The sequence below is a fragment of the Cnephaeus nilssonii genome, assembly GCF_951640355.1.
Source record: "Cnephaeus nilssonii genome assembly, chromosome: 1".
NCBI lineage: Eukaryota > Metazoa > Chordata > Mammalia > Chiroptera > Vespertilionidae > Cnephaeus > Cnephaeus nilssonii.
Genome location: NC_137072.1, coordinates 2,545,883 through 2,562,427, shown reverse-complemented (window position 1 = coordinate 2,562,427; position 16,545 = coordinate 2,545,883). Strand labels below are relative to the sequence as shown.

General features: G+C 41.9%; 1 protein-coding gene across 10 annotated transcripts in view; it reads right to left on the bottom strand.

The window, feature by feature from the left end:
- Positions 1-16,545, bottom strand: part of MYO9A (myosin IXA) — a 345,415-nt gene that overhangs the window by 240,699 nt on the left and 88,171 nt on the right. For all 10 annotated transcript variants that reach the window (XM_079787689.1, XM_079787686.1, XM_079787691.1 and 7 more), the window contains 3 exons: positions 15,841-15,940; positions 9,294-9,350; positions 4,398-4,495 (listed from right to left, as the gene is read on the bottom strand). In XM_079787689.1, the coding sequence (XP_079643815.1) occupies positions 4,398-4,495; positions 9,294-9,350; positions 15,841-15,940 (255 nt within the window). The remainder of the gene's footprint in view (positions 1-4,397; positions 4,496-9,293; positions 9,351-15,840; positions 15,941-16,545) is intronic.

The window sequence follows — 16,545 nt, the reverse complement described above, 5'->3', positions numbered from 1 at the left end:
AGCTAGAAGCAGGTCCCAGAGAAGAAAGGGGAAGGTTTAAAAGAGAAACCAGTGAACATGGTGGGGGAGGGGGGTAGTAATAATAGGGGAGGAGGGACGGAGGTAGGGTTCAGGCTCACAAAGGAAAGGCGAATGGGGGAGGAGGGTGGGAGGAGTAAGAAGGAGACAGATACAGGGAATGAAGGGAGAGAAGGGAGGAAGGAGGGAGGGAGAGGGGCTGCGGGAGGTTCAAAGGGAGGGAGGGAAAGAAAGCAGGAAAGAGAAAGATGCTAAAATGGGGTGAGGCCAGGAAAATAGTTAAATAAAAAGAAGAAACAGAATGTGAGAGTGAGGGGAGTTTAAAAGGAGGAGTTAGTAAGAAAATTAAGTATAGGGTGATTTTTTTTAAATGTAGTCGGACCTCCCCTGAGGGCCCCCGGACTGTGAAAGTGCGCAGGCTTGGCTGAGACGCCCCCCCTCCCTGTGCATGAATTTCGTGCACTGGGCCTCTAGTCTATATATATAAAAGCCTAAGCGACTGTTCGACTGTTGGATAGGTAGCTATGACATGCACTGGCCACCAGAGGACGTTCAACGCACAGGGATGGAAACATGGAACAGACTGATGAATCTCAGAGGGAAGGGGGGAGGAGAGAGGGTGAGAAGAGATTAAAGATCTTATATGCATACTAGAGGCCCAGTGCACGGATCGTGCACTGGTGGGGTCCCTCGGCATGGCCTGCGGGGATCAGGCTGAAATCGGCAACCGACATCCCCCGAGGGGTCCCGGATTGCGAGAGGGCACAGGCCAGGCTGAGGGACCCCACAAGTGCACGAATCTGTGCACCGGGCCTCTAGCATTTAAGAAAGGCTTTCCTACACGTTATCACATGATCTCCCTTATGTGTGGAATCTATGAACAAATTAAACTGATGAACAAAAAAGATCCAGAGACATTGAAGCATGTAAAAGACTGACATATTTCAGAGGGGGGCAGGGGGAGAGATTAACCAATGAACTTATATGTATACCAGAGGCCCGGTGCACAAAATCCTTGCACTTGGGGGGAGGGGTCCCCTCAGCCTGGCCTGCACCCTAACGCAGTCCAGAAGCCCTTGGGGGATGTCCACCTGACAGCTTAGGCCCACTCCGCATGGACATCCTTAGCACTGCCGTGGAGGTGGGAGAGGCTCCTGCCACTACCACTGCACTCGCCAGCCCTGAGCTGAGCAGTGGCTTCTGGCTGGTGCTCAGTGTGCATCATAGCCACCGGTCGTTCCACCAATTGGTCAATTTGCATATTAGCCTTTTATGCCTGCGGGATTGGTCCAAAGCCGGCTCTCCGACATCCCCCGAGGGGTCTTGGATTGTGAGAGGGTGTAGGCCAGGCCAAGGGACCCCACCAGTGCATGATTGAGGCCAGGGAGGGACACGAGAGGTTGGCCAGCTGGGGAGGGACTGTGGGCGGGCTCCAGGGCATGTTCGGCCCATCTTGCTTAATCCCAATCACCGGACCCCAGCAGCAAGCTAACTTACTGGTCGGAGCATCTGCCCCCTGGTGGTCAGTGCACAACATAGCGACTGGTCAACCAGTAGACTGTCTGCCCCTGGTGGTCAGTGCACATCATAGCGAGTGGTTGAGCGGCCTTAGCATATCATTAGCATATTATGCTTTGATTGTTTGAATGGACAACTGGGCACTTAGCATATTAGGCTTTTATTATATAGGATATGCATAGCCCATGGACAGATAATAGTGTGGGGAAAGGCCCAGGAAGGTGACTGGAACAAGGTAGAGGGGCCCAATAGGGGGTGAAAGGGACATCTGTAATACTTTCAACAATAAAGATAATTTTTTTTAAAAAAAGGCTTTCCTACATCATATGATGGTACCCTTGACAAATGTTTTCTTAAACCAACCTGAGGCCATTGGGGCATATTATCTAGTATCAGGCCCCAACTGTGAAACATTTACATCTGGACCCTCTCTTTTGTCTTCCCTCCCATCCCCCAGTCTTTGAGGAACACAGGCAACTCATCCAGTCAGCAACTAATCCCTCCACTTGTGCTCTCCATCCCATGAACTCCAGTTTACTGGGATACATTATTATACTTTTTTCCTCTCACCTAAACCTACAAGAATTTTTAATCAAAATAATCTCATGTTCACATCTCTCTTACTTTAAAAAACCCATCTTAGATTCCACATCTTCTTTCTCCCCTTCAAAAACAAGCATCCAAATAAGGATTGACTTATAAAATCCTTATCTTTACTTTGTCATCCCTATTTACCATCACATTCTGGCATCTAAAATGTCTCACAGAGGTTACCAAGGACTTCCATGTAACTAAGAAAAGCATATTATTCCTTAGGCATTTAACACAAGTGAACATCTAAAACTGAACACAACTCTATCTAAAAGCCATTCCTGAAAATCCAGATATATACATATATTTGTGCCTTGACCACTTTATTTCTTTAGGATAAATTTGTCCTTACTGATGAAATTTACACTGTGTTTTCCTAAAATTAGGAAGTATTCTAAATAAACAAAGATACTTCTTTAGGGACCTACAGCTATATTTAGAGGTCCTGAGTCAACATCTAATTTATAGGTCTAATTTCTTAAATAATTAAAAATGTTTAATTACTCAAACAAAAGACAAGTCAATTATAAAGGATTAAGTCATAAAATTAGGCTGGGTTAAATTAAAGAGGAAATTTAATATAACTGAAATACTGTAAAAATAAACGAAAGTCAAAAGATATACAAACATTAATTCCTGAGCCATTTTTTAAAAATATTTTTTTATTGACTTTAGAGAGAAGAACCGAAAAGGATAGAGAGAGAGAAACACCAATGAAAGAGAAACATCCATCGGCTGCCTCCTGCACACCCCCTATTGGGGATTGAGCCCGAAACCCCGAAACCCAGGCATGTGCCCCAACCGGGAATCGAACTGTGACCTCCAGGTTCATGGGCTGACACTCAACCACCCGCTCAACCACCAAGCCACACCAGCCAGGCCTGAGCCATTTTTACAAAACTGTTTCTGCAGTAGTTTCTATGGTTGGTAATTACACTGTTTCAGAACTTTGGGTTCAAAAATCAGCACATTAATGTTTCCTCACGCACAAATATGTAATGCATAGACTCCAGGAATAAGAAACATCATGTAAGTAAATCAATATACTATAATTCAATATGAAAAAGATTAATAAATATAAATAAGAATCCCTGTTCTCAAAAAGCTTATAATCTTCCATTAGGGGATAACAATAACCATACTCTAAGGCAGGATACCTAAAAATACAGAAGCAGAAACAATGTACAGTTAAAGAAAATTTCATTAAAAAGGTTTGGCTCAGTGGATAGAGCATCAGACAGCATACTGAAGCATTTCAGATTCTATTCCGGTCAAGGGCACATTCCTGAGTTGGGGGCTCATCCCCAGTAGGGGGGCGTGCAAGAGACAGCCAATCAATGATTCTCTCTCATCATTGATGTTCCTCTCTCTCTCTCTCTCCCTTCCTCACTGAAATCAATAAAAAAAATTTTTTAAACAATAGTTATAGCCCTGGCCAGAGTGGTTCAGTTGGTTGGGCATCATCCCATGTACCAAAAGACTGCCGGTTCAATTCCCAGTCAGGGCACATGCCTGGTTGCTGCTTGATCCCAGGTAGGGAGCATGCAGGAGGCAACCAATCAATGTTATATTCTCACATTGATGTTTCTCTCTCTCTCTCTTCCACTCTTTCCTCTCTCTCTAAAAATCAATAAACTTTTTTAAAAAATAGTAATGTTACAATTTTTTTCTGGTGAGAGTCAAGGTTATTTGTGTCTTTAATTTTAAATAGTTTGTTTTATGTTACCAATAACTAACTTCATCTTTATCTCAACCTTTGTACATTTTATTTTATTTATATTTAGTACAATAAACAAAATGTTTAGTACAATAGTACATACATAAATTTAAAGAGTAAATATATGGAAAATTATTTTTTACTGATAGGTATGTGAGCTTTAATAAGATTAGAGATCAATGATATAGAAAATAAGAAGCTATAAAAATAGTGTTATAAAGCAACAGTGTTTACATAAGGTTCATGAAGAGGCTTCAGGGCCACCAGAAACTTTTGCAATTCTATGCAAATGTTTATAAATAGAAGTTGTACAGGAAGAAGTGCTCCTGCTTTCAACTGATTTTGAAAGTATCTCAAAGAATTTTTAACAAAAAAGCAATTCAAAACAAGTCTTTTAGAAAAGTAAATTTTCTAAGCCACACCTAAGAAGGAAGAGGCACTAAAATCAGGACTATAATAAAAGTGTCTCAAAGGACCAAGAAAGAGGAATTTTTAAACACACATCATAATTTGTCCTCTATTGAAGGTATAAAAACACAATAAATAAACTCACTGTCTTTGTGTCTTGGGAAGAAATCCTACCATTTCCATGGCCAGTTGTAAGCGTTCAAAGTCATGCTTCAAATCCTCCCCCTCCACTGTGAAGCAATCCTGTTTGTGGTTTGTTTTTTTTTAAAAAAAAAAAAAGAGGGGGAAATAAAAATTACCCGTTGAAAACTAACATAAGCCACTCAGAAATATAGTAATTTTAGATAAGTACACCTATGCATAAAAATTAGAGCTGATAAAATACTTAGACACAGTCAAATTCATTAAACCTCTAATCTTATGCAAACTAAATACATAGTACTTAGCAAAATACCATAAAGTTACGTTTTTTTCTCCCTTTCACAATCACCAAGGCAAGAATCTCAAAAGTAACTTATGATAGCAATTTTTATTTTGAGTGGTTCTGAAGAGTTTTAGAGACCCAAAGCATCCAGAAGAGCTCAATTACACAAACGAGTGCCAATTATTCAACAAATACTTAATAAATGCCTACTCATAGGCAAGTCACCGAACTAGATCCTGGACACAGAATAAATTTTAGAAGACCCAATAATTTAGTTGAGAAGTGGAGCACAGATTTGTACGATACAAAAATGTTCCGGTTATATTTAGATATAATATAAATAGCTCCAAATAAAGTAATATAAATATGGTAATCAATCAGCAAAAGAAAAGTGTACACTACCAGATAAAAAATATTACTTTTTCAGAGTAACCCTTCTCTTTCAGTTCCCCCCAAAACATTAACACTGTACACTTAAGTCTTTTTTTAAGTTATTTTACTATGTTTCTTTGATTAGTTTTTTTAATGTGTTTATTGATTTCAGAGAGAGAGAAAGGGAGAGGGACAGAGAGAAACGTCAATCATTCCTCCTGCATGCCCCCTACTGGGGTTGCAGCCCACAACCTGGGCAAGTGCCCTAACCAGGAATCTAACCTGCAACCTCTCAGTGCATGGGGCAAATGAGCCACACCAGCCAGGGCTGTACACTTAAGTCTATAAATCCCTTTATTGTATGTTCTCAGAGTCCATTACATTCACATAGTCAAAAACCTCCTTACACGTATTTACTTTTGTAATGCCTATCTGAAGGAATGTTGTATCAAACACTCAGTAAATTGTTATCTGCTGTATTCATTTCATTATTTCCAGCATCAAGTCAGGGCAGAGAAGAAAGTGGGTAATTATTGAAATAAATATATAATCATTGCATTATTAAATAAGTACTGAATTAAATGCAACACTCCTTTTTGAGAAATGAAGTGTCATTTTTTTTTTAAGTATCAAGCATCTATCATGTATAATCTGCTTCAGATACTATAAGAATGAGTTAATGAATACATCTAGACATAGTTTAAATTTTTAAATTCACTTCAGTAAGAATTCTTTCTGAGAATCTATGCATTTTCTGCCTATAACATTTTTGGTAAGCAATTTTAAGATACATTTAAGACAATGTCCTACTCACCAAAAAATTTTAACACATTTTTACCTATAGTAAAACTTTTTAAAATGCTCTTGCTTCTTTCCTCCAAGACCACAAAAATCTCATTTATTTTATGATTTAATAAACATTTCTCTATAACCAATAAGGGGGTGAGAGGTTCTGTGCTTCCACTTGAGTAAACTCAATGACATAGCAATGATTCTTGTAATTGACAGTGTTCTTGTCTGTTCCCAAAGGAATATTACAATGTATATACAATACTGAGAAAGTACACTGAAAGAAGCACTAAAATATAAATACATTTACATTTTCTGTTATCCAGAATCAACTTTATTACAAAGTTGTCTCAGTGAACACCAAAATCACAATTTTTTAAAACGTGCACTTAACTGTTTTTCTGATGACAAAGATATTAGAAAAACTAAGAATGGATTAATATACCAGATCAGAAATATCCTTATCTTAATTTAGGTTCCTATGGAAGTAGACCTTGAGATCAAGATTCAGTACAAGTAGTAGGGGGATGGAAAAATAAAATAGGAAAGGCAATGTAGCCTGAATAGGGTACAATATTAAAGTAGTTACCACAGAGGGTAACTGGAGTTTAATCCCAAAGGAATCTCTGAGAAACAGTATAAAAGTACAGAGGTGAAGGAGCTGGAGAATTTATAGACCCATCTCCCAATCAGTCATAGCTGAAAACTTCTGGAGAGAAGGGGAGAAGAGTTGTGAATTCATTTGTAGGCCTAAAGAGCACAAAAACTGGGTCCTGGGGAAAGCCTTCAGGCACCAAAATACAAAGCTGTTGGAGGTCATAGAGAGAACAATGATCTGGTAAGATTCAAAAAATAAGGCAGGGAACTAACCCACAACCATCACAATCCTTTCCATTGAAAGAAGATAACTAATTCCTCAGTCCAACTCAGCTCAAGCTCTAGTCTTACTTGATAACTTGCTAGTGCACACTCCGCACAAACATACCAAATGGTTCTTTTATGATATCAGCCTTTTTTCCAACCCTTTCTCATTTACAAGTGCCCACAATAAGTGCGGCATATAGTAGGCATTTAATATGAGTATGAGGGAAAGTGAATGGTATAGCCAAATTGGACATTTTTTTCTATGCTGTCTTTATTTTTTAGAATGGTATTTGGAAAATCATGCTTTTTTATAACTACAGTTGATAGTGCAGGACACAAGTCATAATAACTGATTTTGAGAATTAGTAAAGATACTGGAGTTCATTTATGGGGGTGGGGGGAGGGAAGGAGGGAGAGAGATGGAGAGAGGGAGAGAGGGAGAGAGGGAGAGAGGGAGAGAGAGAGAGAGAGAGAGAGAGAGAGAGAGAGAGAGAGAGAGAACGAGAACATAGCACGATTGGAATCCCAGTTACACTATTAACTTCCTTCACCACCATGGGGGAAGTCCCTTAAATTCTGAGTCCCCATTGCTTCTCAGGTGAAAGGTAATCATACTAACTTACAGCCAGGGGTTTTATAATGATCAAATATAATATGGATGTTAAAGTGGTTTTTAAATGGAAAAATGTATGCAAAAAACAATGTACAGCCCTAACCAGTTTGGCTCAGTGGATAGAGCATCGGCCTGGGGACTCAAGGGTCCCAGGTTCGATTCCAGTCAAGGGCATGTACCTTGGTTGTGGGCACATACCCAGTAGGGAGTGTGCAGGAGGCAGCTGACAGATGTTTCGCTCTCATTGATGTTTCTAACTCTCTATCCCTCTCCCTTCCTCTCTGTAAAAAATCAATGAAATATATTAACAACAAAAAAATATTCAGCATGAAGAGACCTTATATTGGACTGGCACAGGGTAAGGAGTAAAGCCAAAAAGGATAAATTTGAGGGAATTACAACAAACGTATAAACTGTCACACAAGGAATGGCAGTAAGAGTCTTTATGCTGTAGAAACACGTAAAATAGAAAGAAATGAAAACATTACAGATTCAAAAGATCCTACCCAAACTGCAAACTATAACGGACTTGAAAACCAGAAGCAGGATGGTGGTGATGAAAGTAATGCTAAGGGAGTAGGAGAATAAGGCTATAAAAATCCTTCCAAAAGGAAAAATGGATAATGATGATTCCAATGGTGACAGCAGTGGTGGAAACATTCACTGTGCACTTATACTAGGGATTTAGCACTCTAAAAGATAAACACCATTATTAACACCTTAAATAAATTATAGAAACAAAAGAATTAAGTGACCTGCTCAGGTTCTCAAAACTAGTAAGTGGTTGAGCCAGTATTGAAGTTACTAGTAGGTCTGTTTACTTCGAAGCGCAAATTCTTAAGCATTACTTAGACTATCTAAAGAATAGCAGATCTATTCACAATTTTACTATAAACTCTGCATAGGAAATCAAGTCTTATATTGGCCATCAGTTTCTAGGTCTCTTCCCTACTTCCCAATGGTATAATAAGTGAAAAACAGAAGCCTCTCAACAGTGGCAAAACAGCATAAAATTTTTCTACTAAAATTCATCAGAATCTATACATTTAAATGTCTAAAATTTACTTTCCAAAATGTTAAATTACTTGACTTATTAGAAAATGCTAACGCAATTAAACTTTGAAGGGAAAAATTCATGTCCATAATTACTGATCTTTTTCAACTCTGAAATAAGCTAGTTTTGTAATTAGTGGAGTTTCTTATCACATGCAATAAGAATTAAAATGCTGGTTATTTAAAGCAAGGACTAAGATATTTTATGTTTCCAAAAGGACTGGTTAATAAATTAGTTAATTAGTTAAGTAATAGATATAGATGAGTGTGTGTTTTCAGCCTTTTACATTGACCTAACTGCAAACTAAAGGGAAGGAAAAAGATTATTTTGTGTCTTTCATATGATTATAAACTTGTCCTTATAAAATATAATAAATAAAGCTAAATTTACCTTATCATTTTATATGCTATATGCCCTTAAATCACTCAATTTAAAACATGAAATAATATAAAGCATAAAATATAAATATAGCCCTCCTTGCTATTAAAAAATCAGAAAAATTACACATGCATTCAGATGTAGACTGCTAACTGACACATAAAACAGGAAGGATGTAACTTTTAAAAATAAATAATAAATACTACTCATGTGAGTAATTAAACCACTAAAAATTTTTGGAAAAAAAATGTCAAGGAAAAATCCCCTGTTGTTCATAAGGATCCAGATCAATGCTGAAATCAGGAATGCAATCAATTTATTACTTGTCAAATTAAATACTAAATATAACTGTTAGCAGAAAAATATCGTAAAAAAGTAAATTAACTGATTTTTAATCAACAAACCATATAATATCAATTGAAAGAAATTTAACATTAAGTCTCGTTTGTATGTCAGCTGATTTCTTTCTAAGTCGTGAAATAGATGCTCATAAACAAGATAAGGATCCCTTAATAGGAACACAGAGTATTTAGGTACTTGTACTGACCGGCTCAGAGTCACAGCAATAATCATCCCAGCTCTGTCTGGGGGGTTTCTTTGTTATCTGAAAGTAAGGCAGATTAGTTAGGTAGAAATAATAGTTATTACACTTTTCTAATAATTTCTTATAGTGTTCAGATGTCACTGATGCTATCCAAAAAAAGTTATTTTGTATAGCAGCATAAAACAAGAAACAACCAGGTAAGCATTCCAATTCTGAGAGATCATATCCTAGCTAATAAAAGGGTAACATGCAAATTAACCATCACTCCGTCACAAAGATGACGGCACCCATAGCCACAAGATGGCGGCACCCAGTCCTCTCAGCCCCGCCAGAGTCCCCTAGTCCCAGGGGGGGCAGCCGCTGAGAGCGGGCAGCATGAGCAGCCTGAAAGAACGCTTGCTTCATCGCCGCGGCGATGAGGCAAGCGTTCCGCGCCCGGCGTGGATGGGTCTCTGGCCAGGCTGGGGCACCGAACGCTTGCATCACTGACCCAGCAACAAGGCAAGCATTCCGCGCCCGGCCACGGATGGGCCTCTGGGCCGCAAAGAGCCTCTGTGCAGCGGGCGCGAAGCGGCCAGGCCCTGCAGAGAGCTACTGGTGCACAGATTTGTGTGCAGGGCTACTAGTATTATTATAACCACTAGAGGCCTGGTGTACGAAAATTCGTGCACTTGGGGGATGGGGGGGCCCCTCAGCCCGGCATGCCCCCCTCACAGTCCAGGAGCCCTCATGGATGTCCTACTGATGGCTTAGGCCCACTCCCCACTGGGCCAATTAGGGGAAGGCGCCACCCCCATCACCCCGCTTCTACTGCCACTGCCAGCTGCTGTAGCTGCCGGCCCTCCTCAGCCCTCGCAGCCGCTACAGCTTTGTCCGGAAGGACATCCGGAAGACTTCCGGTCTATCCAGTCTAGTTAGCATATCACCCTTTTATTAGTATAGACTAGAGGCCTGTTGCATGAAGAGATTTGTGCAATAGGCCTTTCTTCCCTTGGCTTCCAGCACCAGTTTTCCACCAGCACCCGGGACCTAGGCCTTCACACCGGCCGGAGTCTGCCATCTTCGTCTTCGCTGCTTCGCTGCTGACTCCAGTCAGAGTCTGCCGTCTTTGCTGCAGATTCCGGAGTCTGCAGTCTTCGTCGAGTGCTGCTCCTGTAGATCCCTTTGCCCCCCGCCCTCCCTCTCATAGCAGGCGTCCTGCCCCGCCTGGCCACTCCACACCTGGAGCAGCTGGGCGGCCGCCATCTTTGTCCTTCTAATTTTCATATTCCCTCCTGATTGGCTGGTGGGCATAGCTGAGGTACGGTCAATTTACATGTTTGTCTATTGTTAGGTAAGATACCTACTATTGTCCAGTGACTCTAAGATTTTTATTAATACTGAGTCTCCTATTTTATGAATACTGACCTAATGACAAGAATACATATGGCATGGCCACCAAATACAAAAAATCTGGAAGAATAGTAACTCTGAATTTCTCTAATATTAACAACTATCAGCTCATTTATGGGCAATTACTACTTTTTAAAAAGGAAAATATTTAATTACCCAAATATAATGTAAATAGTTTAAACAGGGGAGGGGGTGAAATCAGAAGCCCCATCAATGTTTTTTTGTAAAAAATGCTACTTAATTCTATATATGACAAGTGCCTAGTATTATATCAGGAAGTGATATTTTTAATAATTTCACATTTCTCAATATATCAACTCAAAGTTATTTCAATGTCGCTTCAAAATTAAGAATTACCAGCTATACAGCAGGCTTTTTCTTCAGAAAAGTCTAAGATGTTTCTTTCATAACCCTAAATACATACTACAATCTTTGAGCCATTATCAAAGCGTCAATTTGCTTACAAAAACTTCATAAGGATTTTTAATTACCATAAAGGAATGTCTTTCCATACATATTTTTGCCTCAAAAAATTAAAATAATAAGAGGAGGCCATTGATGTACTATCATACCAATTCCATTAATGTTGGTCCTAGAATTTTTGCTAATATGCGAAGTAATAAACTTAGTGAAATCAATGTAATAAAAAGTTGTGATAATTAGTATTTATTATGGAAGTTTGGGAGTATAATGTGAGTTTCAAGGAAGACCGGAATTTTCTAAGTCACTTCCTTTGATACATTTCATATTGAGTGTTTAACAGGATCATTCACTAAATTATCCTATCTAATAAAAGAGTAATATGCAAATCATCACTCTGCTACACTCACAAGCCACGGCCACCAGACAATCAGAAGCGAATATGCAAATACACCCAACCAAGATGGCTGCAGCCTCATAGAGTGGCAATGGTCGGAACTGGGTGATTGGAGCCGAAGATCAGAGGGAAAGATTGGAGCCAGCTGGGGTACCCCGCAGGCAATCGGAGCCAGCTGGGGTCCCCTGCAGGCGATCAGAGCCAGCTGGGGGTCCCTGCCCGAGGGCCCAAGCCTCAAACAGAGGCTTGAGGCCTTGGCTGGGGGTAGAGCAGGGCGATCAGAGCCAGCTGGGGGTCCCCTGCCAAGGGCTGGAGGCTTTAGGCCTTGGCAGGGGCAGAGCCGGAGATCGGAGGAGATAGGTGTGAACTACAGAGGAAAAACCTTTTCTGACAGCTCATTGGCTAAGCTCCCTGTATGCCACTGGTAATATTCTTAGTAACTTAGGTATAAGAATCCAGAAAGGTGATCTAGGGCTTTTCCACCACACTCCTGGGGAAAAAAATGAAGGTCCGCTGCTGGAGGGCTAAGAAATGTCATAACCTGCCCTACACGGTTTGGCTCAGTGGATAATGCCTAGGTTTGCCAACTGCAGAGTCCAGGTTAGATTCTGATCAAGGGCATGTACCTAAGTTGCAGGTTCCTCCCTGGCTGGGGCCCAGTTCAGGGCTCATGCAGGAGGCAACCAATCAAAGTGTTCCTCTCACTTTGATGTTTCTTTCTGTCTTTCCCTTTCTCTTCCACATTCTCTAAAAGTCAATGGAAACATATACTCAGGTGAGGATAAAAAAAGAAAAAAAGAAAAAGAAATGTCATATCCTATGAAAGACACATCTTGAAAATGCCTAAAGAAAGCTGTCATTTTTTCTTGGTGAAGGGACTGGAGTCTGTATTGATGAAAACACCTTGGTGGCTGCGGTGACTGGCAGTGGTTCCAGCAGCGGGGTGATGGGGCTGGTGCCTTTCCCTGATCAGCCCAGTTGTCTCCCACAAGGGAGGCCAGACTGCGGCTTAGGGCTCCCAGTATGTGAGAGGTGGCAGGCTGGGCTGAGGATACCCCCCCCCCGAGTGCACGAATTTCGTGCACCGGGCCCCTACTAAAAATAATAATACCTTAAGTCAGTATCATAGTATCATGCAGAGAGTGGTATGTATTAGACTTCAAAACATGCAAATGAAATCTCAAGTAATCCCTTGCAAAGTTCAAGCATTAAGCATTGGTATCATTTAACAATATATATATACATATATATATATATATATATATATATATATATATATATATATATATATATATATATACTAGAGGCCCGGTGCACGAAATTCGTGCACGGAGGGGGGTTGTCCCTCAGCCCAGCCTGTACCCTCTCCAATATGGGACCCCTTGAGGGATGTCCGATTACCCGTTTAGGCCCGATCCCGGTGGGCAGTCGGATCCCTAAACGGGCAGTCGGACATCCCTCTCACAATCCAGGACTGCTGGCTCCCAACTGCTTGCCTGCCTGCCTTCCTGATTGCCCCTAACCGCTTCTGCCTGCCAGCCTGATCACCCCCTAACCACTCCGCTGCCAGCCTGGTTGATGCTTAACTGCTCCCCTGCCAGCCTGTTTGCCCCCAACTTCCCTCCTCTGCCGGCCTGGTCACCCCTAACTGCCCTCTCCTGCAGGGTTGGTCACCTCCAACTGCCCACCCTTGCAGGCCTGGTCCCTCTCAACTGCCCTCCCTTGCCGGCCGGGTGCCTCCCAACTACCCTCTCCTGCTGGCCATCTTGTGGTGGCCATCTTATGTCCACATGGGAGCAGGATCTTTGACCACATGGGGGCAGCTATATTGTGTGTTGCAGTGATGATCAATCTGCACATTACTCTTTTATTAGATAGGATAGAGGCCTGGTACAGGGGTGGGGGCCAGCTGGTTTGCCCTGAAGGGTGTCCTGGATCAGGTGGGGGTTCCCTTGGGGTGTGGGGCAGCCTGAGCGAGGGGCCTGTGGTGGTTTGCAGGCCGGCCACGCCCCCTGGCAACCCAAGCAGAGGCCCTGGTATCTGGAATTTATTTTCTTTCAACAATTGAAACTTTGTAGCCTGGAGCAGAGCCAAGCCTGGGGCTCCCTCCGAGGCCGGCAGCCATTTGTATTGGGGTTATAATTGAAACTTTGTTGCCTTAAGCGGGTGGGCCCAGCCAGGGTATGCAGAAAGCTTTGCTTCCCCTGTTGCCGGCGGCAACCCCGGCCTGCTCTCTCAAGCTCCATTCTGCTGCCATTTGTTTGAATTTGTTTACCTTCTATAATTGAAACTTTGTAGCTTGAGTGGAGGCTTAGGCCTGGCAAGGGCAGGCAGAAAGCTTGGCTTCCTGTTACCTAGGAAACCTTGCTCTCTGTGGCTGTAACCATCTTGGTTTGGGTTAATTTGCATGCTCGCTCTGATTGGATGGTGGGCGTGGCTTGTGGGTGTGTCAGAGGTATGGTCAATTTGCATATTTGTCTATTATTAGATAGGATAGGATATATATATATATGTATATACACACACACACACACACACACACACACACACACACACACACACTCTAGGGGCCCGGTGCATGAAATTCATGCACTGGGTGGGGGTTTCCTCAGCCAAGCCTGCCCCCTCTCACATACTGGGAGCCATCAGGGGATGTCCTACTGACGGCTTAGGGAGCGGGCCTAAGCCGCAGTCTGGCCTCCCTTTGTGGGAGACAACTGGGCTGATCAGGGAAAGGCACCAGCCCCATCACCCCGCTGCTGGAGCCACTGCCAGTCACCACAGCCACCAAGGTGTTTTCATCAACACGGACTCCAGTCCCTTCACCAAGAGAAAATGACAGCTTTCTTTAGGCATTTTCAAGATGTGTCTTTCATAGGATATGACATTTCTTTTTCTTTTTTCTTTTTTATCCTCACCTGAGTATATGTTTCCATTGACTTTTAGAGAATGTGGAAGAGAAAAGGAAAGACAGAGAGAAACATCAAAGTGAGAGGAATACTTTGATTGGTTGCCTCCTGCATGAGCCCTGATCTGGGCCCCAGCCAGGGAGGAGCCTGCAACTTAGGTACATGCCCTTGATCAGAATCTAACCTGGACTCTGCAGTTGGCAAACCTAGGCATTATCCACTGAGCCAAACCGTGTAGGGCAGGTTATGACATTTCTTAGCCCTCCAGCAGCGGACCTTCATTTTTTTCCCCAGGAGTGTGGTGGAAAAGCCCTAGATCACCTTTCTGGATTCTTATACCTAAGTTACTAAGAATATTACCAGTGGCATACAGGGAGCTTAGCCAATGAGCGGTCAGAAAAGGTGTTTCCTCTGTAGTTCACACCTATCTCCTCCGATCTCTGGCTCCGCCCCTGCCAAGGCCTAAAGCTTCCAGCCCTTGGCAGGGGACCCCCAGCTGGCTCAATCACCCCCGCTACACTCCCAGCCAAGGCCGCAAGCCTCAGTTTGAGGCTCAGGCCCTGGGCAGGGACCCCTAGCTGGCTCCAATCGCCCTGCTCCACCCCCAGCCAAGGCCACAAGCCTCTGTTTGAGGCTCGGGCCCTAGACAGGGACCCCCAGCTGGGTCCATTCGCCCTGCTCCACCCCCAGCCAAGGCCGCAAGCCTCTGTTTGAGGCTCGGGCCCTAGGCAGGGACCCCCAGCTGGCTCCGATCGCCTGCAGGGGACCCCAGCTGGCTCTGATCGCCGCCATCTTGGTTGGGTGTATTTGCATGTTTGTTTCTGATTGTCTGGTGGGCGTGGCTGGTGGGCATGGCTTGTGAGTGTAGCGGAGTAATGATTTGCATATTACTCTTTTATTAGATAGGAGGATTTTTTTTAATGACTTGAGAGAGGAGGAAGAAAAGAGAGAAACCTCGATTTGTTGTTCCACTTATTTTTTAATTCATTGGTTGCTTCTAGTTTGCACCCTGATGGAAGATCAAACTGGAACTGAACCTTGGTATATGGGGACGATGCTCTAAACAACTAAGCAACCTGGGCAGGGAAGCATTAGTATCATTTAACATGGGAGGTCTGTAAAAGGTAAATTACTTTTGAGACAGTAACCCATTTTTCTAACATGGAGATACCTATAAATAGTTTATTATTTTCTTAAAGAGTCTCAAAAAAAGCAAAAGGCACACATATAACTAATCTTTTAAAACTCATGAGAGTAATAATTTTTAAATTTGAGAACAACATCACACAAATTTTTAGATTGCATGTTTGGAAATACTAGTTAATATCCATTACCAGATTTGGAAAGCAAAGTACTTTTTAAAAAAACCTGTTACTAAGAGCTAAAATTTAATAATGCCCTATATTTGAAAATACTTTTCATTGATGCTTACCTGATTAAGATAATGATATTCTTCTGGTTGTTTAAGATGGAATGCTAGTCTCTCTTCTTCACTTGCTCCTGCCAGGAGGTAATAGAATACATGATAGTTCCTGTTGGAAACAAGAAGCATGGCTTTATAATGCACCTATGGTTATCATTAACTGGGGGAAAAAGCAAACATTAATTACTAAAATGTTTCAGCTTTGCTTCATTTTTTAATACAAAGGTGATAAACTCAATATTTAAGTACTATAAAATAAAATAATGTTTTGGCTGTTGAATTCAAAGCAGAGGGGTGAAGGCAAGAATATGGCAAAGTTATAATGTCTGAAAATTCTCTCGTTCATAAATCAATTTAATACTTAGCAAATTTGTCAAAAATCAACTTTTTAGAACTCTGGAAGTTAACAGGTTTACAGCAATCCAGGGAGTGTTTACATAAGAGAAATGGCTGAAACTCAGTAAAACCAGTAAGCTTGTGGCCTTTTAACTTGTCCTATTCTACCTGCTGCTTGCCAGATCTATGGTAGCCTTCAAAGCCAACAGTTTACAATCCTGGTCAACACCGAAGCCTGGCAGTCTCCAAAGGAGAGCCTCGTTCCATAAGAAATATCATTATCTGAACTGTCTGGAAGAAACCAATGTTGAAAATTGTCCTTATTTGACCTGACCCAAAGTAAACCAAGTGTGAAAATCTTTTCCCCAGGGGCATTTG